This window comes from Panicum virgatum, chromosome 1N (assembly GCF_016808335.1).
Source record: "Panicum virgatum strain AP13 chromosome 1N, P.virgatum_v5, whole genome shotgun sequence".
Lineage (NCBI taxonomy): Eukaryota > Viridiplantae > Streptophyta > Magnoliopsida > Poales > Poaceae > Panicum > Panicum virgatum.
Genome location: NC_053145.1, coordinates 64,922,981 through 64,947,222, shown reverse-complemented (window position 1 = coordinate 64,947,222; position 24,242 = coordinate 64,922,981). Strand labels below are relative to the sequence as shown.

At 45.9% G+C, this 24,242-nt stretch overlaps 3 protein-coding genes across 3 annotated transcripts; 1 reads left to right on the top strand and 2 right to left on the bottom strand.

Moving 5' to 3' along the window:
- Positions 1-6,331: 6,331 nt before the first annotated feature.
- Positions 6,332-8,772, bottom strand: LOC120657508 (cyclin-B1-2-like). The gene is made up of 4 exons (XM_039935828.1): positions 8,581-8,772; positions 8,382-8,482; positions 7,308-7,405; positions 6,332-6,628 (listed from the first exon to the last, which is right to left on the bottom strand). The coding sequence occupies exons 1-4, from the start codon at positions 8,701-8,703 to the stop codon at positions 6,528-6,530; spliced, it is 423 nt and encodes a 140-aa protein (XP_039791762.1). The 5' UTR covers positions 8,704-8,772; the 3' UTR covers positions 6,332-6,527.
- LOC120657507 (P-loop guanosine triphosphatase YjiA-like) lies at positions 6,394-13,707 on the bottom strand. Its single transcript, XM_039935827.1, has 12 exons — positions 13,328-13,707; positions 12,740-12,805; positions 12,309-12,489; positions 11,842-12,038; positions 11,684-11,734; positions 11,510-11,601; positions 10,726-10,838; positions 10,258-10,340; positions 10,024-10,128; positions 8,581-9,495; positions 7,308-8,482; positions 6,394-6,628 (listed from the first exon to the last, which is right to left on the bottom strand). The coding sequence occupies exons 1-10, from the start codon at positions 13,673-13,675 to the stop codon at positions 9,352-9,354; spliced, it is 1,380 nt and encodes a 459-aa protein (XP_039791761.1). The 5' UTR covers positions 13,676-13,707; the 3' UTR covers positions 6,394-6,628; positions 7,308-8,482; positions 8,581-9,351.
- Positions 13,708-19,847: 6,140 nt separating this feature from the next.
- LOC120657506 lies at positions 19,848-20,736 on the top strand. The gene has a single exon (XM_039935826.1). The coding sequence runs from the start codon at positions 19,922-19,924 to the stop codon at positions 20,477-20,479; it is 558 nt and encodes a 185-aa protein (XP_039791760.1). The 5' UTR covers positions 19,848-19,921; the 3' UTR covers positions 20,480-20,736.
- Positions 20,737-24,242: the final 3,506 nt, after the last annotated feature.

Genomic DNA, 24,242 nt, shown 5'->3' with positions numbered 1-24,242 from the left:
TTCTTGTGCTGGATGGATTGCTCTTGCATTATCGATCAGCAACTCTACACCCTTCAAAGACCCGATGGGATCATGGGAGCACATCAGCAGCCGAAGGAAAAGAGGAAGGGGTTGGACACTTGTTCATGCTAATTGCGTGGCTTATCTGGAAGGAGCACAACAGTAGACTTTTCGACCAGCGATCCTACTCAGCTTTGGAGGTGGTGGATTGCGTCACATCCGAGGTTTAACTTTGGATTAAGCCGGCGCTATCAAATTAATTGGCCATTATCTTCAATATCCTTGGCCGTTGTCTGTCAGAACTATTAGTTCCAGTGTTGCTTATGCCGGGACGGCCGTTTGTAAGGTTTTTGTACACTTCTCTTTCTTATTAGGGAAAAGTCCAATTTTCACTCTTGAATTATCGCAAAAGTCTGATTTTCAACCTTCAACTATGAAACCAGACAACATAGGTCATCCAACTGTCAAAACCGGGCAAATTTGACCCTTGGAGTGGTTTTGAAGGTGGTTTTGCATTTTCTAAAAAAATAAATAAATCTAATTAGATTTAAAAAAATCAAAACTAATTCACTATAAATCAAAAAAATATGAAACTAGTACCAAAATTTTTCTAAAAATGTAACCTATCTATTATTGCTCCATTTGAATCTTAGTTATTAAAAATAATAGGCATAATTGCAAGTAGCCAATTATTATGAACATAAAAAAATTAGATCTGAATAGCTTACAAGTCATGTGACAATAGATAGGTTACATTTTTAGAAAACTTTTAATACCCATTTTATAATTTTTTGACTTAAAGTGAAATACTTATTAATTTTTTAGTGTAAAATTGAATATTTTTAATTCTCACAAATAGAAAACCACCTTAAAATCACCCCAGGGGCCAAATTTGTCCGGTTTTGACAGTTGGATGGCCTATGTTGTCCGGTTTCATAGTTGAATGTTGAAAATCGGACTTTTGCGATAGTTGAGGGTGTAAACCGAACTTTTCTCTTCTTTTTAATATAAAAATGTGTAGTTTTTCTGCGTGTTCGAGAAAAAAACCATCTCTACCTCTATACCATATAAATTTATCTAGTTGTTAATATATAGAATACGTGTATCTTAAAAAGTAATGGTCCACGGTGCATACATTGACGATTATAACTATGCCAGCATGTAGTTTTAGGGCATGAGAACTATAGCAGGATGTCTATGAACTTCTGTTTCAGAAGTTTGTTACTAGTAATTACTAGTGCCAGGCTGCCAGCAAGTGGTTATGGAGTAAAAAAAATGTCAAAATGACACACTAGTGTCATGGTGTTGTTCCTTGGATGAAAACAGATCTTGCCTCGAGAATCGATCCAGCATCCGCCAACAGTTGCATTGCACCCTTTCACTCTTTGGACGGTGGACCTTTACGTTCTGGCCAGGAACAGGATAAGAGCAGGGTTAATAGTTGCGCCGGCTACCAGGAACAGGATAAGAGCAGGGTTAATAGTTGCGCCGGCTACCGGCGAAATAAAATCCAACGTGGCACAACATTTACTGCAACGTAGCAGTGGTGGCACATGGCTCGGAGCGCAGAGCGACCTGCAGCAAATAGCATTGAGTCGTTCCGCCGGCCAGTGCTGCACAGCGCTCTCCGCCCGCGTTGTGCCGGCGTCTGGTGAGTCGTTCGCTTCCCTCTCTCTCCTACTCTCTCGTACGTAATATCTCGCCAGCATCTTGGTGACCATAATACTTGCTCTAACCGTGTGCCTCTCTGGCCAGGAACAGGAAGGAATATTTTGGTCAATAAAATAAAATAAAACAAAAACAGCTCTTCCGCCGACCCAACAGCGAGAATGTGAAATGAACCGGTTCATCAGCAATTTTAATTTGAGTTGATAAGTTGCTTATTACGAATGTCATATATTTAAAAATGAAAGGAATACATTTTGTGGCAGAGCTGACTGGTGATGTTACTCATGTTAGATGTATGGATCGAAGTGAACAAGGTCAGAACCCATTTAGGCCCTGTTCGCTTTTCTTTTCTCGGTTTATTTCGACTTGTTTTGACTTATTTCTTCTCACATGATACTATTAAATCAGCTGAAATCAGCCGGTTTTTAAATCAGCCGAACAGCCCCTTAGCCTAGGATTGTGGTCTCTGTTCATCCCGTACAAGTGGGCCGGGCAAATCGTCTCGGTTCACCATCCGTCGTTTTATTTGGCACCTAATGCGCTCAACAAGTTGCAGCAGATTCATCATCCTAAAGCAATCATATGGTGGCCGTTTGTGTGACTCGGTAAAAAATATGCATACTACACTGACCGTACCGTAACTCTGAACAGGTCCAGCTTCTTGTTGCAATCTTGTTGCGGCGGAAAGGCTATCTATTAGACCTTATCGTTGTGAATTAAACCAGTATAAAACAAAAGTTCATTTGGCTCCATTCTTATCCTATTGGTTAAAAAAATGGCCAAAAAGTTTATTTTATTTTTTACCCAAAAAATGGACAAAAAGATGATCTGCTGCCTATGGATACAGTAAAACACTGGAGTAATTCTTATCCATGATCATGCATGCACGCATCTCGAATCTGTGGATCGGAAGGCTTTATTTGCTCTCGGATCGATTTCTAGATCGCCGCGAGCTTTTTAGGGCCTGCTTCTTTTCTGGGGGGAATGTCTGCGGCGCAACCAACCAGTTGCGCAGTCTCCGATCCGTTCCCTGGTCTGCTTGCTTGCGGTTAAGGTCACCACCAAATACCACCTGCTCGCCTGCCCTAGCAGACACCGTCGTTGGTCTACCTGCACTGCATCGCGTCGTCATGGTTAGCGGCGCCTGATTACCAAATCTAACATAAAATAAGCGATCATATCGTGACCTTTTTTGTCGGCCGGACCAATTTGTTGTCGTCCCTGTCTCAACTCAAGGGAGAGGAGAGGATGATTGGCCAATGATGCGTGGGCGTGCTAATTGGGTTCCGATCCTCACGCTTTGACACGGCCTGTCTCGCAGCCAATGGCATCAACAAGGTTGCATTGTGAGAGGACACAGAGTAAACACGAGTGCTTGCCTGGGAACACTGATGAAACTAGCTAGTAGCTGGGGAAGCAGAGCCGACAGAGTAGAGAGACGGCTAATTGCTCATGACCGTTCATGACAAACAGCATCCATTCAGTACTTCACCCAAAGGGTCATGTCTCACACAAGACGCGCGTGATCTGAATGAACGGACGGTCTCTACATCGGTTGTGAGTAGTGAAAAAACAGCCGACTTTTTTTCAAAAAAACAAAACAGACGCGTCGTATTTTGGACTTTGGAGTGTATCTGTCCCCAGTTATACTCTCCACTTATGTAGGTTGTTATCAGTCATTCAGACCCACGATCCCATTCTGTCCAGTTCATGCGTCAAATAATTCAGTGCTACCGTCACAACTCAGTAGACTGAACCTTTGACCACGCTGAGTTCAGCTTCAGTTCAGGAAAGCACATGTCATCCGGCGCTGCCCCACACTCCCCATCCATCTTCGTCGTCCTTTTGAGAATGATGGAGCATTTGAGCAATCCATTCCACCACCAATAATGGATTGCACACATGCAGCGCTCGCCCAGCAGCTCACGTTGATGCAGGTTACGTCCAGCGAATTATTGGGAGGCACTAGCTATAGGTACCTCCTGCTCCTAAACAGGTGAAGGGACATGCCATCTGCTACTGGCATCTCCCATTCTCAGCAGACAGCCTTGCGAAGGATGCAGAGGAGACCGGAGATCTCCTTTTGTTTCTGCAATCCATTGCATGAAGATTGCAATCTGAATATGCCTTTTTTTCTGACTTTGCCATAATGTAATGGCTTGCTTTAATCTGCTTTGCTTGTGGGTGAGACCAGCCAGCCAAGCCAGCTGCCGGGCATGACCGGGCGGCGAGATAGGGTTTGGTAATTGGTTGGAGAGCTCGCCGAAGGAGATGGACGTCGCACCTAACTGAACCCATGGATGGCATCAGGTGTCAGCTGAGGGAGGTCCATGGTTGGACCGGACTACCTGACAGAGTAGCAGCATAAACAGAGTACAGAGGCATCCAATCGACATCCGGGGCAACCAAGGTGCACACGCAATTGCAGGGGACCTTCACTTATCGTTCTTCACTTGTTTTGCTTGCACGCACTAAATAACCTTGACGCTGTACATCCCTGTCCATTTGTTGCTATGCTATATGCTATGCTGTGCAGAGAGGTAGCTATTTTATGAAGGAAAGAGTAGCGGCCATGGCAAGCAAAGAAGAGAGGGACCTCATGGATGTACAACACAGGCTCCTGTACGAGCGACACTTGTGAATGTCTTCGATGCTGTAGTACTTGCCCATTTGATTAGGACATTAGGTGTACCAGATGAGACAGAATTAGAGGAGCCTGTGATGCATCTACTTATACTCTGCTTGTGTCGCCATGCCGGTAGTTCAGCTAGATTATTAGCGCTGTGTGGACATCCAGAAGGATATACAGTTACCTCAACAACATTCAGAAGGATATTGCCCATCCAGAAGCAAGCAACTTATCATATACACATTGCTTGGTAAGAGAGAGGCGCTAAGATACACATAATGAGAAACATTTATCCCTGATCTTTCGAAAAAAGAAATAGTTATCCCAGTAACATTCAGATAGAGATATAGAATTGTGCCCGAAGTGTCAACTACGGGATCAAAAGGTTTGAAATTCTGGAAAAGAAGAGTGGTATCCTAATATTGGACCACAATGCAAAGAGAATGAGCAACCGTTGCAATGTTGCATCATTGTTTTTTTTTTTTTGAAAAGTTGTTGCATCATTGTTGAGTGATGATCATTCCCAGCACATTCTTGTACCAAAGCCCAGTCGTTATTTTGGATGGGAAACGGTAGCTAATGTGCTGCTCTGCTCTGACCTTTGCTTGCATATGGAAAGGAGACGAGGACGAGAAAAAAAAACTGAAAATGATTGCGCCACAATTGTCAATAAATTGACAGGCTTATGCCATGGGATTAGACAAATAAGAGCAGAACATTTGATGACCTCCTTTTCAAGAAAACAGAAGCAAGCCATTTAATTTATGAAACCAAATTAACCTACAACTTTTTTTGATAAAAAATTAACCTACGAGTTGGTGTGACTACTTCCCCATTATGTCAAAAAGAAGAGAGAAGAATTCAAAAGAAAAAAAGAAAGAGAGAACAATTAAAAAAAACAAAGAAGAATTTAAAAAAAAAGAAGAGAGAAGGCTTAGACTCTACTACATTAGCATCCTTAATTCGATGATTCTTTAAAAAAAAAAGAGGAATTATCTAATACAATATTGGGTTGGTGAGAAGTGGATTGCTGCTCCATGCAACAGCTACATCTCGAGCCCCTCTTTCCGTTTCAAATCAAGTAATCATCATTCACAAGTAGGAGAGCAATTCCTAATGCAGCTAGCACCTTTTGGTTAGACTAATCCACAAGAGGCAGCAGGGACCAAGCGCAGGGCCAGGGGCCTGGTCTTGTCTTGTTCTCCATGCTGACCTAGCTTTCCGATGGCAACTGCCAAATCTTCTGCAGTGCGACCTCATTATTAAAATAAATGTTCCGGAAACGAAGCGGTTATGCAGCACTATCACAGCACCGCTGCTCTGTTTGCCAGTGGAAATGGGATAAGAGGGAAGATGCTTTCTTTCCAAGTGACAGTGATGTTTAATGCGTTTTTGCCGGTTCAGTCTCATCTAGGGTCAGTTTTTCACTTGAAAGATTATAATCATGCCTGCAACAAATTCTTGTTGGTTGTGAGTTGTGACTTGGTAGGAATGGAATGCCATGGTTTATGTTTGCTTCTAGCGAGAATCCAAAACGGCAACATCACCTTATCAGACTTGCAGATTCCGATAAATTTTAGTTTGGTTGTTTATTTGTTCAACTAATAAACACGCTTAGGAAAAAAAAACTATATTGTTTGGGCAATACATGGAGTAGACCAAAGCCCTGAAACAAGAAACCAGGACTTTGCGTCTCTCTCTATGCAGCAGCTGTCCGTAGCATAACCCATTCATGAGCTTAGCCCACTAGGCACAATGACAACAATCCTGGGCCTGATAAGCCTGGTATTTTGACATTTCAAAGAAGCCATGGGCACAAAACGTTCGGTTTCAGCCCAAACTAATGTACCTAAATTTATGTAGAACTCTGTCCCTTGATTGGACAATAGCCAAGTTTTGGCAAGCGCATGCCTTGGATAACCAAACTAGTGGACTCTTTTTTTTTTGGGTCAAATTTGGGTGGAGCCAACATGAACACAGATCAAATAAGTGGAGTACAAGCTGAGAAATTGTCGGCAAGCTGAAACACGTAGATTCAGAGAGGCAGATCAACCATCAAATGAATGCTCAAATATGGATAAGAACTAAATTCGGTGTTGACTGAAACATGACACTGAACATTGAACAGGTGCTAGCCTCATCGGTTTTCACTTTTCACCATGATAATATGGTCTATTGACCGACGCAATGGACGGAGGTGCACAACGTACTGCAGAACTACATGGATGGATCAAATGAAGCTAGGGCAGATAGGTCCCTTGGACAAGCCAAGTCGAACCTCCATTCCATGGTGCATGTCAGGTTGACGGAAACTGTCAGAATCTTGAGGCACTGCAAGCCAAGAGAAGAAAATTAGCACAACTTGACAAAACATATCTGGTGGTACAAAGAAAGCCCAGCAGGAAAAGTTTCTGTGCAGAACTTCAAGAATGTGAAGCTGAATCCAATACATGGATTGATGGAAGGGCAAAGCACAAACAAAATGCATGGCTGCACACATTATAACTACTCAGAGATATTGAGCCTAGCAGAGCAATCCGAAGTTCCGAACTAAAAAGACATGAGCTCAGACCATTGATTGTCACAAGTACACATCACTTTTCTAGTAAATTAAATTATAAAAACAATTCAGGTATATAATTACACATCATATAAATGCAATCCTATTAAACTGATGACCTCTACAAGATATCCAACAACTTAAGTAGATGGAACCATGAAATTTTAAACTATAAGCATTTTGGCAACTCTTGATTTTCCAGCAACTCCTAACTTCCAACCAAATCACATCAATTAGCATTGTCTGAGTGAGTTTTGCTAAGAACAAAGAAACTACTCCCGAGCTACTAGCCTACTATCAAGATTAAAAAGTAAAATAAAACATACCAGTTTTCCCCAAGTCTGACTAAGAATATTAACAAGATGGTCAAAGGCTATTGCAAAATGCTTGAATGAACATGCGAAACAACAGGAGGTCGGCTGATTGAAAACAAAGGATAGAATTTCTTACTGTTAAGATAATCTTCAAATCCAAAATCATCCAGGGAACCTGTCAGTGCCTCATATCCAAGCATAGATGATGGTAAAGCACCAGGGGGCCTTTGGAACCTGTCATCACAGATGTCCATCAGCGCATGCTAATCATCAAAAAACAAATTTAAGATAAAAAACAAAAGATATGCATGATGTCATTGGAAGGACACCGCATAAACAAAATAAAAGGTTTCCTCCTATATCATGCTTCATTCCTTTTTTCTCCATGAATCATTGGTGTTAGAAGGCACCGATGAGAAAAATGTTTAAATATGATTGCCTAATTAAGTATAGAAAGGTCCAGGTCCAGGCATTCCCAATGATCCATTTAGAAACAAATAGCAAAGCAAATGTGATATCAGAATCGTGTGTGTTTTATTTGTCAAAGCACTGCGTACCAAACTAAGTCTATCGGAAAGCCTCAAAATTGTTATAAATTTAATAACATTACATTAATACACTAAGGCATTTAAATGCACAGGAAAAAAAAATTTAGACGATGCCAAGCATGCAGTAAAAAAATTGCTAATAAGCTGTTAGCAGGATGGAGCTTCAACACTGACAAACATGGCATCCACACGGCAATAAAAAAAATTAAACCATTTCACTATTGGCTGCTTTATACACAAACAGCCTAATTTTATGTACAATCAACCCTGCAGTAGCATCAAGGATACAGCACCCAACAAGGGCAATGGAATCACATATATGCTTAAAATGTTAACAGCCTTCTAGTCAGATGTCAAAACCATGTAGACAAGCCTGACTCATAAACCAGGAACCTCTGCACTAACTCAATTGATGGGATGGCCCATAAATCATGATCCAGTGCAAATATGAACAAAACATCCGGAACTCGAGGGTAAGAGAAGTTTAAGGAAGTCAATAGTCGTCCAAACTTCCATTGCCACGGTTAATTCCAGCAGACAGGATCGAAACCACTATACACTTTTCTGATGCTCGCATCACCTACTACAAACTGGAAGCTCGAAAGAATTGATGGAGGTAACAAAAAAATATTCGGGGGAAATTGAAAGGGGCAGTGAAGGACCTGGAGAGGATTTGGGCATCGAGATCCTTGCGGATGTTGAAGGCGGATCCGTAGATGGCCTCCGTCCCGAACTTCTTCTTGTCCGCCCAGAATTTGGCCTCCTGTGCGGGAGCGCGTGCCCCAGACACCGAGACTCAGCGCTAGGGTTTCGACGGCACGGAAAAGTAAAGGAAAACAGAGGGGAGAGGTGGGTTCGTACCGACTGGATGGTGGACTGGAGCGGGTGCGGCGGCGCGAGGTCGGCCTTGACGCCGGCGTTGATGCCGAAGCGGAGGGCATCATGGGTCTCGCTGATCTCCCTCTTCATGCCGCCGCTCGCCATCGTCGCTGCTGCTGCTTCTCTCTCGTTCCGCCGCTGCTGCTCGTTTCTTTCTTTGCCGGGAAGAAAGGCTTAGGCATTGCGCCCTTGAGTCTGGGCTTGATATATAGCTCTTGCTTCTGACTATTCTAACCCTTTGAGTCTGTTCGATCGGATCGGTATTTTTTGTGTAATCAGATTCCAGCTCGGAATACAAATTCTACACAGAATTGTATTGCAATGGCAAAGTAGTAGAAGTATTTATCTTCCCAATCAGAACAGAGGTAAAGATGCTTTAAATTTGAACACCTCCCAGTTAATAATACATAGTACATTAGTAATATTCCATGAAGTATCGCAAATGCGCTTATGCGATTTCCTCGGGCCACACTGAAAGTCTTAATCTATCTCTAGATCTAGAGGTTACAGTTCAACACCGTGCACTGAGATGAAGGTGCAATGATACTGTGATATAAATGGCTACTGCACTGCTGTTGTGTTGTTGTAGAAGGATGCAGGGTTGCAATGAAGCTATCCATTCTATACAATCTCACACTTCACGTCAGTTCGATACTTGGTTTCTCAAGGATAAGTTCTGCAGCCGCAAAGCTCAAAATCATGAAGCTGGAGATCCATCCCGTATGTTGGAAAATCATAGAAGCTAGACTCGGTCTATTTCTTCAGCAGGCAATCCTTGAAGCCCTTCTCCAGCTCTTCTTTGTTGAGGTTCCTTCCAATGAAGACAATCTTGTTGATGCGTGGCTCATTTGGCTCCCACATCCTCTCAGGTGATCCCTGGAAAATGTCGTGCACTCCCTGACCATGCAAAAACACACAAGCAATCGAGGTTCATACAGCTCACTAATGCCAGCCTTAGATAAATTTTGGTAAAGATTTTACAAACAAATGATCTCTCCGGTCAAACTCTAACCCACAAGGAAAAAAAATCTTGCTTTAGATTAGCAGTAACATAGAAGACCTAAATCATCTAGCAAATGCTAAGATATACAGCGGATGGTCCTTAGATGCGGAGTCACAAACACTAGCAGGAGCGGAGTGGAGTACCATCCTTAGATGCGGAGTCACAAACACTAGCAGGAGCGGAGTGGAGTGGTGAACGATGCTAGAAATGACATGGAGGATCATGACAGGAAAGAAAAGTTTTCCTTCCAAAATAAAAATATATCCTTCCTACCAGCATTAATACTACCATTATATTGATAGATTATCCAGCACTCTGCATTTTCAATACTACACACATCAATTGTTTCAATGTTTTAGATGCCAAAATTGCAGCAGTATCAGGAAATAACAGAATAAAATTGAGACATTAGTTAACACAACCTGAAACACGAATCGTTGAGGCATTCCACTGACAGAAAGCAGTCCTTTCATCCTGTATATATCTTCACTGTGTTCCAGCAGTAGATTCCCCAACCACATGTCAGCCTGCATGAGTGCATGTAAAATAGATGTCAATATCAATACAAGTAACTCCACATCCAAGGTGATGTCTCAATATTCATAGTATGAGTTGAGAAAATAGAGCCACAGATGAGGAATAACGTGAAGACTGACCTTTTCAAGATCCATCTCCCCTTCACAAACAATGCTCACAGAAGAAACACCAGGATCATGGGTATGATCATGTGCATGATGGTCTACAAAAAACAGGCAGTAAAGAGTTTACTTATCTTCATACTTAGTTTTTTAAAAAAGAAAATAAATCAGCAACAAGAAGGTCCATAGTCAGGAATCCTCAGTTAACAAGAAATAAGTTCTCCATCAAATATATTTTGATTTAAGGAACAGAAAGCTTTTGCATAAATTACAGATAAGACAAGCTTTTCAGTTAAGGCGTAGATACTCATTTAATCAGGATAATCTGTGTTAACATGTTAGTTGATATTTTTGCTCAAGTCAATGAAGGTTTTGCACATATCCTTACTAATAATTGGTTGTATGAGTGACCACTTCTGTTCACAGGTATCAACAGATCATGTCAGTTTGGCCATGCCATAATAATGTTCCAAGATCTAGGCTCACCGTGTCCATGGTCATGGTCATGATGGTGATGGTCGTGGTCATGCTCATGCTCATGATGATGGTCATGTTCCTTGTGGTCTTCGTGTGATTTTTCAGAGACAGCACTCTCAATCCTGTAAAGTATAAACAATCAACACTTAATTGCTGTTATCCTCACCTCCGTAAAAGTATTAACTCGGAAAAGTTCTTTAAATGTAAAGACTGCCAGAAGACAAACTTTTATTTATTTATTTAAAATAAACTCATAATGAGATATTTCAAAATGAGTGCACTACATCACTAAGTATTTGATTGACATGCCTTGTCTGGTATTTGAGCAGGCATCAGAGTTAGAGATGGTACTGACTATATGGTCATATGCACCAAAGAAAAATGGTTCAACAAATAGCAAGACCATACTGGGTTAAAACTAGAAATTCAAGTGCAGGTAATATAGGATAGGTCAAAATCTACTCTATCAAATTTCACTTCATTGCATCGCCTATGTTCACATTTTAGCCTATCTAGTCATTGGGTACAACAACGATTAAATAGTTTTGCTCTCCCAATGCTAGCAGGATCATACTCCATATTACTGCAACTACATTCACACTTTAAGCTACAGTGTATCATTAAGCTTGAGCAATTCACATTATTTCATTATGCTCTCTATCTATATTAATTATCTGTTTCCTCTAAAGTAAATGACTGGTACGGGACTGCAGAGGCACATACTCATTCAATATGTTCTTTGCAATATACGAATAAAACTATAAGTAAAAAAAACACGATGAAAGAAAGGAACCTCTCAAGATCAAATCCTCCAATTCCAAGAACATAATCTAAATCAACTTTGCCATACTCAGCTCGTTTCAAATTAGCCATGCGATTAATACCCTGTATTCAGCATAGGAGGATATTACAAACAAACATATGGTAATGAACTAATGATATAACAGAATTAATAAGAGACACTAACCCTTATACGCTCAACCAAGGAAGAAACTTCAGGTTCATTTACAAGATCAATCTGCAAGTGAAGTAACAAGAGTTGGAACTTCTGTCTTACCAATATGGAGAAGAATTATAGAAAAATGGTGTACTTAAGTCAGCAAATATTGTTTAGAGGACCATCACCTTGTTAACTATAATCCTGTCAGCATAGGCAATTTGCTGAACTGCTTCATTGACTATACCCTTGGGCTTTACTTCATCCAAATGCAATCTAGCATGCTTTGCATCAACTAAAGTTACCACACCATCCAGCTTGACATCATTAAAAACTACATCCTCTGCATAGAATGTCTGTATAATTGGCGCTGGATTAGCCAAACCTAAAAATATAGATAAATATTAAGTAAGTCAGTGGGAACTTCAACATGATTATGCAATCAATGGATAATCCAGAAAAGCAAAATTTTCATGGTTTGCATTGATTAACTGTTCTGGTCAATTACAACTTATACAGACCAAAATATTTTTCCCTGATTAAAGCATCAACATGCCTACCCCAACTCGCTTGGGACAAAAGGCTATGTTGTTGTTGTTGTTGTAAAGCATCAACATCAACACACAGTTCCTACAATAACATATGAATTCTTTACCTGTCGTCTCAATAACAATATGATCAAACTTCCCCTTCTTCTTGTTGACCAATTCACCAATCATACGGACTAAATCACCACGCACAGTGCAGCAAAGGCAGCCATTATTTAGCATCATTATGTCCTCAGCTCCAGCAGTTTGTGCAGCAACTAGTGACCCATCGATGTCTACTTCTCCAAACTGCAAGTGAACAACGACAGTAAAAAGTATACGAGGATCAGCTTTTCAGCTTGCATATTTTAGCTGGGCCCTCATAAGTGATAGTTTGGCAATGACCTAAGTAAATTAAGATTATTTGTGTACTTCACAAAGGTATGCATGTGTTCATGAATAAATTAAATAACTTCCGGTCAGGCACTGACACAACTAGTATAAATGAATTAATAGACGAAGGTCTATCGGGCTAATAAAAACATTCATATGGGCATACCTCATTTTCTATAACAGCAATTCGCTTTCCATGGTGAGCAGTCAAGATGTGATTCAGTAAAGTTGTCTGCAAACAGGAAAGAAAAGGTGTTGAATATACTAGAGATGACGGATTTGTGCCAAGAAAAATCATCCACCTGAAGTAAGCAAGGCAACGTTCTGTGCATCAGTGCTGGTTCCCAATATACTCATAAAGTGGCACTGTTAAAGGGTCCTGAAGCTACGGGGTTAGTATTAATGTAATTCAATCCATGCAGTAAAACTTAAGCAAGTCAACTAAACTTGTAGAGGTTGAATAGAACAAAAATATCTTTTAAGTTTGCCGTCCCACTTGATCAAAAGGAAAAATAGGCACTCCCTCCTAGAATCCAAAGTTCCAAACTGTACCATCATCTAGAACTGCTAAATGCTAATTTAGCTAATCGTTTTCAGTTTAATTTTTACACACATCGAATCGCATAACCGTCAAACCGTGTGCATCAATGGAAGGGGGACACTGGACGGCGCCTAGAAGCAGCGCACGCGCGCCGTATAAGAAACTGTCAATGGAAGGCTCGTTCGCATCGAAGACAGGGTTTAGGGCCCTGACCTTGCCGGAACCTAGGAAGCCGGTGATGATGGTGGCGGGGATGCGATTGTCGGGTGTGATCATCGTATCTACTCCAGAACACTCCTCTGTCGTGGAAGCCGCCGACGCCGCGAATCTCCGGCGCGCTCGCCACGACGGCGCCCCCGCAGTAGCAGCCCGTGGTGCTGCGGCGGCGGAGTAGGAACGCGAGGCGGCGCGCAGGCGGAGGAGGGAGGCGACCCGGCCCGCGGGAAGTCCGAGAGACGCCACCGTGGAGATGGCCGGGGAGGCGGAGCACAGCGCCGCCATGGTGAGCGAGGGTGTGTGCGAGAGCCCGAGAGGGCAAGTGGATATTGAGGCACGGACCATGGAGAGGAAGAGGCGCTTCTTCTCCGCTTGGCGTAGTGTGCTCGTGAAAATATCTCTGTAGCTGCACGCTCGCGCGTGTCTGTTGGGCCGGGCTGTGTCAGATCCTGCCGCTCTTCTATTTTCATGAGGTGGGCCTGAATTGCCCCCCACGCCTTCCCCAGTGGGCTAAGCTGCTTGGGAAGTTTATTTCTCCGCTCTCATTCTCCAACACTATAATATAGCAGGCAGGCCTGAAGTACTTTTGCTGCGCTTTGCAAGTTTGCATAGCATCATGTTGTCAAGGAAAGAGGTTATACTGTATGTACGGCATGGGATGAATGGTTACATTATGTGTGGTGTATTTGTAAATGATTCATATGATAACCTCAAAATTCGAACTAGGTGATGCATTGGGAAAAAGGAAAAACACCATAAGGATTTCAATATTTTCGACCGAATTTTCTGGTGGAGGTAAATGTGCACTCGCATAGCAAAAAAAAAAAAAGTGTACTCACGGTTGGGTGTTGGCTACAAGAGAAAAGGCCAACTCCGGTGTATAAAATCGGAAGCAGACAGAGTGTCAGACTGTCCGTGATTGCAGTGCTTGTTTAACAATTACCCGCCTTCGTGATGTACAATATCCGAGGTTAATTTTACATCTCTGTCGCAGCCGGCAGGTTATAATTAACCTGTGCCACTTGGTGACCTCGCTTTGGACGAAATTAATTTACACGTCCGCAGGGCGGATATTGTAATCCCAGTGACAGCAACCGCGATGTTTCCTTGCACCCGGCCATGTCGCCATCTGTAAATAATTACCCCTGTGTTTTCTTTTTATTTTACTATTAACCTTGTTGTTTCCACCGCGTACGTACGTGGACATCAGGTTGAAAGAGAGATCAGCTGGCGACCGGATATTAATAACTGAATCAGCTGTCACCTTCGTCATATCTGGAGCAAAGTGAATTTCATACTAATTAACAGCGATACACGTGGGAGTACGATATAAATAGTAATTAATTATTATCATCGCGTACGGTTAAATCTGATGCTTGAAAAAAGCCGGCGCGATGAGCGGTAAGGAAATGGAAGATGGCTATGTGCTGTTGCTCCTCGGCCAGCTTCACACAATGAGTGTGACCTCGCATTGGCCCCGCGGAGCTAGGCGCGAGAACACCGCCTCCGCCAGCGACCACTCTGGTCCCGGCGGCCACCAGCCCTCCTGCCGGAGACCATCCCGGTCCCGGCGACCACTCCACCACCCCTTCCAGATGCTCTCGTTCCCTCACAGCAATGGGTAGTCCACCTCCTCCCCCTCCACCACCCCCTCTTGCTCCGCATGGCGGCCGCTCTGGATCCAGATCCACCCCGGAACCTCGCCGACAGCTCAACCCTGATGCGGCCCCATTCTCCCCCTCCCCTGGGGCTGGTCCCTCACGCCCGGTCGAGGAGTCCCCGAAGGGGATCTGCTTCAGCATCCCCTCAGATTCGGACGCTTCCTTCGTGCACTTCCCCTAAGGGGAAAGGTGCTGCGGTCGTTGGAAGGCGCAGATCCGCCTCTCGCGTGCGCAATCTGGATGGCCTCATGGCTGATGCGCGTCGCTCGGGACGGGCGCCGCCCCAGTCGTCTTCGCCCTCCTTGGTCGATGAGGATGGTTTTCGCCGGGTCGTCAGTCGGCGTCGCCTTCGGGAGGACGCTCACCGGGTGCGCCCCCCCTCCTCCTCCTCGCGTTCGCCGGCCGGTCCCCGCAGATCTAGTGGGGAGATGCTTCAACTGCCTAGCGTTCGACCATGTCGCTACCCAATGCGTCAATCCCTCACGCTGTCTCCGTTGTGAGAATATCGGACACGTCGCCAAGAACTGCAAGCGGCCTCGTTGTGCGCCGTTGCGGGGTCGTGGTCGGCCTGTACGACGTCGTCCACCCTAACAACCTCGCACTGCGAGGCCCTTGATGTGTTGCTGCCTGCTGGTATGGGCTCCCTGGCGATGGAGGTGGCCATGCCCATGATGGTGTCTTGAGCCCCTTGCTAGGTTGCTTGTTGGTCGCAAAAACTGTTGTTTGTGTTGTTGTTATGTTTCCTAATTTGTATGTGTGTTTTTTCAGTATTTTTTTAGTTTTTTGTGCTCTTGTGTTGGTCAATCTTTGATTGGCCACATCAAGATTATGTCTGTAACTATTTTTCTCTTAATGAAAAACATGCTCAGACACGATCGCGAAAAAGCTTCACACAATGAGCCCATCCGTGCACAGTTTTTTTTTGCGATTAAACAGATTATGCCCTCATTTAGGTGCGTAAAATTTTAGATGTAAAGTACTGTAGCACTTTCGTTTGTATTTGGTAATTATTATTCGATCGTGGGTTAACTATACTCATTAGATTCGTCTCGCAAATTATTGACAAACTGTGTAATTAGTTATTTTGTTTAGCTACATTTAATATTTTATGCATGCGTTCAAAAATTCGATGTGACGAGAATCTTGTAAAGTTCTGGAATTTCAAAGACAACTAAACAAGAGCTAATTAAGCCACAAAGACAACCTGCAGAAAGTTAGATTAGAACGGATAGAGGCAAGTGCTGAGATCGATGGAGAATTGGAGATAGAAAATTAAGAAGAAAAAAACGTTGCAGGCTGCAACTGCAAGCCTGCCGACTATTCGACACGGAAATGAAGAGATGCCGCGAACGAGCTGGAGTGCGGGACCAGCGGAGCACGTGGCGACTGAGGCGTGGCTGCGGCAGGGCGGGGCGTCGTCCTTTTCGACGTGGTTTGGTTGGGCTAGCGGCTGAACTAGTGACCTGGACGGAAAAACTCGACCGGCAGACCGGCCCGTCGTTGCCGCGCCGCCCAGTTTGGACTTTGGAGTTTGGACGACGCGTGCGTTGTTTAGCCTGGACACGCGCGAGCTCTGCTACCCCGCGTCGGGCCGGCCCGACGCGGGGGGCAATGCGCGAAGACCCACCCCTGCTCGCGCGCGGTGGAAACTTCCGGGCGCGCGCCACGTACTGGGCCGGGGCGTGGCGTGGCGCTGCTGGATGAGCCGAGTTGTGCTTCTCACTGCGATTCGCCGTGTCACCAACGAGTCCGTTTGTGGAAGCTACAAGCAAAGGATCGACGCATGTGCTATAATTAGAGACTAGAGCATCCATTCCCGTCAATAATTCTTTCTTCCGTATATGAAAATGCGTCCAAATTTATAGACGCACCGTACCCCCGGGTTCACGTAATCCCCTCCCGATGGTTGATGACCATTGACCAACGTTTCCTGCCTGTTCCTGTGCAATAATCAAACAGCTAGTTTAGCTTTTATACGATGGTATGATCGGCACGGCTGCCACGTACGTACAATGCAAAAGCCAGAAGATACCTCTGGCCGCAAGGCGCTAGCTGGCTGATATGATTCCCATACACATCGATCGGCCACGGCTAGTTTTGTTTGCAGGCATACATTCTGACATCCTCGCATCCAGCTTAGAGCAATTACTAGCTAGCTAGAGTCGGCTAACAAATAAAGTTTTTTTTGTTTGCAGAGCTGATGAGCCCAATCATTTGACCAACCGAAGCTTTTGTTTTTGTCCCCAGTTCTACGCACACCAATAAATAAAAAAAAACATGAATTCACGTACGGACAGAGCACCATCTGATTTCGCGCGGAGCCGCAGCTAGCCTGTGCAAATCAAAGCAGCCCGCTGAGTCGGTCACCAGTTAGATAATGCATTCCATGGGCCCACTAATACTAAGCAAACTCTAATAAATTATAGTATTATGCTAGGTTTAGCGGTTAACAATAGGCCATGATCAACTGCCCACAAAGGTGCAGGTGCAGCGGCTACTGATGTGTTGGGCACGAGCGGTGTCCCAAATCTAAACGGCACGCTGCTGCGGGAGAGCAGTAAAATAACGGCACCCATGCGCTGTCCCCGCCGGCAATAACGGCACCCATGTGCTGTCCCCGCCGGCCTTGGCCCGTTTGGTTTGCAGCGTGTTAGTAAATAGTAAAAAATTGATTGCTAATTACGGTGTCAAATAAAATCAGTTTACAAAACCAACTTCAGAATCCCCGCGCTAGTGACCCTAAAGAATCTAATGAGGCATTTGACCCCGTGATTAGAGAATGATTACTGTAGCATCACTGTAACAAACCATCGATTAATTATCGTCATTAAATTTTCGTCACGAAAAATTACACTTATCCTTGAAAAAAATTTACAAATAGATTTTATATGATCTTTCATGCGAAACCTAAGAGACGCGCTGAAACAAGGCCCTTGTCCCCCGGCCCCCAGCGCCCACGGCCTCCGCCGCGCTGGGATGCTGGCATGCGCTGCGCCTACGGGCGCCCGCCACGCAGCCCCGCGCTCCTCGTCCCGCTCCGCCACGCGCACGCCACGCCACGAGGAGCAGCCGTTGCGCGCGCCGCGCCGCCGCCTGTGGTTTGGATGATGCAGCGATGAGCCTGGGCCAGCACCCGCATGATGGGCGCATGTGCTCTCCGTCGTCGTCTCGCGCATGCCGTGCCGTGGCCCGCCCTGCGCCCGACACCGCGGCTAGCCGAGCGCTGTTCGGTGTCCATCGGGGTGCGTGAAAACATTTCTAGCCATCCTGGGCATGTTCTTCCGTGTCACTGCGAATTGGTGATGCCGGCGAGGACCATTGGATTATTGGATCAGCAGAGATGAGATGCCCTGCATGCATGCAACGACTGAAGAACACCAAGCCTGTTCTTAACAGTCCGCAGAAACAGGCCATATAAGCAAAAGATGAGGGGGGGAAGCAGACAGGGACGGCCATGATGCTCGATCTTAGCCAAATACAGGCCATCATACCGGCTGGTGCTGTGTCTGCGAGACTGTGACTGTGTACGTGTACAGAGCCAGGCATCCAGGGACGATCATGCGACGCCTATGTAGCGCGCGCCTGTCACCGAAAGCGAGCGCCATGCTTTCTTCACGCGGACTCCACACAAATCTGAAGCGGATAAAGCAACGTCTCACCTTTCCCTAACCAAAAGCTCCGGCTCCGAGTAGGGTTCGCACTTCGCAGTCATGGCGCCAGGAGCCAAATGGGCCAAACGGCCACACAAGCGGAAAGGATCGACAATTCTATGGGCGGCCTCCGGCTGAAGGGCTTGTACCGGCCTACCGGGGCCGGTCGCCGCCTGGTCGTTTGTTCGCGCGTCACGTCACCGCCCTGCCAACCTGGCTGCCTGCCCATGCTAACGCTCTCGGTTTCGTTAGGGACAAGGATCATCGTTTATCTGTGTGCTGTGTCTGTACCGGGCGAGTGTAACATGCACTGGAGTGAGCAACCGGTGGGCTGTGCACACCGGACCGGAGACGGGGAAGAGTGAAATCCAGCTGAATAATCAATGTATGGGCAACAACGGCGGTTCTAGGATAATTGTTAGAGGAGTCTTTTTTTCACCTCTAGACAACTCCAGTCTGTCATTTTTCAATCTCTCCTTGCAGTGCATTTATGGTAAATATATAGTAGGCTTAAAAGGAGCTCCATGGATCCGACGGCAATAGAAAAGGCTAACTTCTCCATGCCCATCGCTGAATCTGCCCCTGCATAGGCACCGATAAATAATCCGAAGTAGGGTTGGCGTTAGGATTTTATTTTTTCCCCCCAAGAATACGACCGAGTATTATTTCATTATAAAACAAGGAGCATTAGGTACAAATAAATTGAGAATAACTGTATTCATTTTGGAAAAAAAAAGGTGACAATTTTTACATTTTTCCCATGAATATTTTTGAATACTGCAAAATGTATTTCTATTTATCGAAACGCAGGGAAACACACAAGAATCTGCGAGAGAAAAGGTGTGGTTCCAACTTTCCCTCCAAATGTAGCCAGAGATTTGATTTGAGGGTCGAGACACACTCACTGGACACAGCTTCGCATGAAATCCTAGAATCTCGCATGGGGGCCCCACCGTAGTGGTCGTTACCCTACCTCGATCGAATCCGGGGCCAGCAGCAAAGCTTTCCGGTGTGCTGCCGGCGGGCCCCGCGAGCCAGCTGCCCCCATGGCGCCCACCGGTTTCAGCTGCTACCACAGTTAGCTCAACCTAACCGAGATTAGAGCTCTCAGCTCACACCCAGACCACCACCTCGAGAGTTACCAAAATGCCCCCGCAGGCTCAGCTAACCCTATAAATAACCCTTAAACCGCTCGCCCCTCAGTTTGCCAAAACCACCAGCCAGACCACTCTCCGCACCCAATTCGGAGCTCCAATTTACTTGCTTGCTTGCGATCTCTCATGGCGACGGCGGCGGCGACCACGAGGAGGCCCAGCGGGCCGGTTCTCTCAGCCGCGCACTACCGCTCCGCCTCGCCCACGCGGATCAAGCTCGCCGGCACCGGCACTCGGTCACCGGCCGGCCAGTCTGTCAGCGTTTCGACTTCTTCCTCTTCGTCCGCCGGCGGCGCACGGAGCCGGAGGACCTGCATGTGCTCGCCGACGAACCACCCGGGCTCGTTCCGCTGCAGCCTCCACAAGGAACGCAAGGCGCCCCACGGCGGGCACGGACACGGACACGGACACAAGCCGACCTCCCCGCCGTCCCCGGGCAGCTCGAGCCCGACGAGCAGCCGGCTGGGCGCGAGCGCGAGCCGGCGGATGGGCAGCGCGCTGGTGCGGATCGGCGCCGTGGAGGGCGGCGAGTGGGCGCGCCGGGCGCTCGCGGCGACGGTGCGCCCCTCGCCCGCCGCGCAGCAGTCGCAGCACCGGAGGCGCGTGGGCGGGTTCCGTCCGCGCCCGAGCCGGCTCTCCGCCGTGTCCATGGCCGGCGACCGCGCCGGCGACAACGACCAATAGACGCGCCGACATGTCATAGCCATAGTAGACAATAGTACCAGTATAGCACTAGTAAATAGGATTCTTCTGTATAACATTTCCTTTTTGCTGTAACGCTGATAAACCAGTGAGATGAGGGCCAGCGGATCAGGAGTTTTGGATCCTGATCCATGACATCTTTCTTGTGTACATAGAACTCTTGCCTCAGCGAGCTGATGAGCTGAAGGAGGCTGTTGGTTTGGATGGATAAACATGAGTGAGGATTGGAGACATCTGAATTTGCCCCAAGAGTGGAGGCCACTGATGATTCTGTCCAGATCAACCCCGTGTCCTTTCTGTTCCTTCCACTGCCTCATCTTCTCAAGTGGTTGGGCCTATCTGGATAAGCTTGGCCTTCGTTCTTGAGTGCAGGTGACGCCTATGCGGCCGTCGTGCCAGCCGTCATGCCGGTCTTGCCGTCATGCGGCCCCCGTGCCAGGCAAGTCGACGGGCGGGCGGGTAGGCAGGCAGGGTGGGGAGGCCTCCCATTCTACCTCGTGGGCTCCAAGCTTTGCCACGGGAATACGGTGGGCGGCGCGCCTTTGGCGCGGGTAGCCTTGCGTCACCCACCCTAGCTCTCTTCTTCTTGCTGTTGGCTCGGCAAACAACTCTGTTCGCCACCAGAAATCAGGTCCCTTTTAGTTCGGGAAAATTTTTAGTTTGGAACTGTAGCATTTTCGTTGTTATTTGGCAATTAATATTCAATCATGAATTAATTAAGCTAAAAATATCCATCTCATTATTTACAGCTAAACTGTAAAATTGTTTATTTTTTTCAACTGTATTTAATGCTCCATGTATGTGTCCAAAAATTCGATGTGACAGATCATATTGAAATTTTTTCGGAACTAAACATGGCCTCAGTTAATGTTCGTGCGTAACAGTACTAGTAATACAGTTGAGATTTTTTTACGAGAAAAAATACTGTTGAGAATTTGTACTGGTCGTCATCACTCATCAACTGACCTTGGCAAGATTGTCTTTGGCCGTGTTTGGTTGCGCTCTGTAAAGTTTTTGAAAAGACATTTTTCTACATTTGAAGTACTAAATATAGACTAATCACAAAAATAATTACAGAACTCGTCTGTAAATCGCGAGACGAATCTAATGAGTCTAATTAATCTGTCATTAGAGTTTGTTTACTGTAGCATTACTGTAGCAATTTAGCGTCTGATTACGCCCTAATTAGGTTCATTAAATTCGTCTCGCGATTTACAGGCAGCAGTCGCAATGCATTTTTTATTTCGTCTAGATTTAAGTCTCCATGCAGGTGCCGAAAAAAAATTTGGAATTTTGATTTATGGAACCAAACACGGCCTTTGTTTAGTTTTTGGTAGGGGGTGATGTACCTGAATTGCAAGGTTCGAAGTCAATCCTCTGCAAATCTTGAATGGAAAAACCGGCAACCCATGCAGGACTGCAGTACTAGCACGTATACTTTGGTAAGACATACAAGACTAGAAAATTCGGACATGTACTGTCCAGATAACAAAAAGAAATCAGCAGTACAACAATCCAGTACTGGTCCTTCCTCCGTCCCGAAAAAAAATATAAGTCTAGCTTTTCGTGAAATCAAATATTTTTAATTTTAACTAAATTTATAAAAAGCAACTAACATTTATGTCTCCGAATTAATATAGTACAGAAATATATTACATGATTAATCTAAAAATATTTGTATTGTAATATCTATATTAGTACTATTTTGTATAAATTCGTCAAAGTTAAAATTGTTTGACTCGATGGGAAATAAGATTTACTTTAATACTTGTATTGTAATATCTATATTAGTACTATTTTGTATAAATTCGTCAAAGTTAAAATTGTTTGACTCGATGGGAAATAAGATTTACTTCTTTTTTTTTTGAACCGAGTGGGAGTAGCAGGCTAGCAGCAGGCTACTAGCAGTGTACTAGCTGCCACCAATAGACGAAACCCGTGCAATATCTAGCGGATTAAACTGAAGAATTCCGACACGTCCGCGTCGATCCAGGCGCGCGGGAGACTCGGAATTCAACGCTTGACCCGTCGGACGGAGTAGCCCTGATCGCGAACCCGCCCGGACCGGGCCCCCCGCCCCGGTTCCCGTGTCACATTGGACCCGATCGTGCGGGCGCAGAGATGGACTCGGCACCTGCCGCTCAGTTCATGCCACGGAACAGTACAGAGTACACCTACGCACACACACGTACAGAAACCACGGGCTTGCCGGGCTACGAGGGCAGGTCGTCCAACCAACGCCACCGACTCGTCTCTGACTCTGATCCGTTCCGAGTCAAGCACCAAGCTGCTGTGACGCAACCGGTCGGGTCGGTTCCCGCCCCCCGGACACGTTCGCCGCCGCCGCCGCGCGCGCGTGGCGACGGGGAACCCGGGCGCACGGCCGCCGGCCACGGCGGGCCGCCCTGTGCGCGCCGGGGACTCTAGGATGGTAAGAGGCGTGGACGCGTGGTCGATCGCTCGCCGCCGTGCCGTGATGATTTGTTCGGCGAGCCGTGATGGTAGCCAGCGAGTTTAAAAGGTTGGGTGACCCAAACGTACGCGCAAGCTTTGTGCTTAAAAAATAAAATTCAGACGTATCAGGAATTCATCAGGTGTCGGAAGACTTTGCAGATTGTTGGATTGGAGATGATCATGTCTCGTCGATCGCCGTCGCAATGTTCATGTCACCGTAAGATCTGAACGGCATTTGGTTTCCCTGCACCTCGGCCTTGTTCGGCTGGGAGATTCAGCCAGCCACAACATTATTTTTCTCTCACGCCAAATCAGCCAGCCAGCCAATCAGCAGTGTTTTTCTCTCACGCCAAATCAGCCAGCCATTCAGCCAACCAGCCAGCCGAACAAGGCATCGGGCTCAGATGGAGCCAGGGACTCCGCGCTGCAACAAAAAAAGTCCATTTACCTCAGACTGAGGTCGAAGACTTTGAAAAGGGAGCAGTAATTTTCTTTTGATGAAAAAGGAAGCAGTATTATCAGGGTTGACCTGCTCACCTACGTGTGGGTGGTTACCCCTCCAGGCAGGGTAAATGCGCTTACTCGCATTTTGGTCTGCTCTTCCGGCTTCAAACGCCTAGGGAAAAAACTCTGCTGAGATTCAAACAGATTCGAGAACCGTGGAACATGAACGCAGAGTCAGTAACATGCTGCAACTATTTCATTTTCTTCTTGTAAACCCCGTCACTGTAGATGCAATGTCGTTACCAGTGCTGGTATATTCTGGAGCACAGAAGACACCTACTACTAGAGGAATGGACGACGATGCGGAGTTGAAAAAGGCGTCTCCTTTTTCGATCCGACGATGTTCAGGGTAGCGCCCCGAAAATCTGAACTTTTCCCACGAAACATCAGGCTTGATGTTTGGTGCAGGGCCTTGGATGGCAAATCTGTGAAGGAGATTAAGCTAAACCCACTTATTAAAATAACTAAGAGCATCTCCAGCAGATTTGGTATAATAGATATATATCTCTAAAAACTGCTAGAATACCTAAAATCTACCAAAAAATAGCTCCAGCAGATTTGGTATATGGATACCTATCCCTAAATTTTTTAGCAAATTACCTAAATTTCTCTCTCCTTGACACAAATATACCAAATCAAAGGCTGGATTGCTAAAACAAGAGGTGTGTGGCGGGAGAGGCAACTGCTCCTGGGCGGAGATTTCCGCGTCGTCTCCGGTCGCCCGCCGCCTCTCCGCAAGGCCGCGCGGCCGTCCCCCAGATGCCGGTGCGGCGCCGACTGTCGGTCG

What these genes read in the sequence shown, in the direction of transcription:
- LOC120657508 (XM_039935828.1), bottom strand. Translation starts at nt 8,703, where the DNA reads ATGGCGAGCGGCGGCATGAAGAGGGAGATCAGCGAGACCCATGATGCC. An exon ending in GATGCCCAAATCCTCTCCAG is followed by an intron (nt 7,406 to 8,381) that starts GTCCTTCACTGC and finishes CTGTGATGACAG; the next exon opens with GTTCCAAAGGCCCCCTGGTG. An exon ending in ATTTGAAGATTATCTTAACA is followed by an intron (nt 6,629 to 7,307) that starts GTAAGAAATTCT and finishes CTTGGCTTGCAG; the next exon opens with TGCCTCAAGATTCTGACAGT.
- LOC120657507 (XM_039935827.1), bottom strand. Translation starts at nt 13,675, where the DNA reads ATGGTCCGTGCCTCAATATCCACTTGCCCTCTCGGGCTCTCGCACACA. An exon ending in TTGCTGTTATAGAAAATGAG is followed by an intron (nt 12,490 to 12,739) that starts GTATGCCCATAT and finishes GTTCACTTGCAG; the next exon opens with TTTGGAGAAGTAGACATCGA. An exon ending in CCTTGGTTGAGCGTATAAGG is followed by an intron (nt 11,602 to 11,683) that starts GTTAGTGTCTCT and finishes TGCTGAATACAG; the next exon opens with GGTATTAATCGCATGGCTAA.
- LOC120657506 (XM_039935826.1), top strand. Translation starts at nt 19,922, where the DNA reads ATGGCGACGGCGGCGGCGACCACGAGGAGGCCCAGCGGGCCGGTTCTC.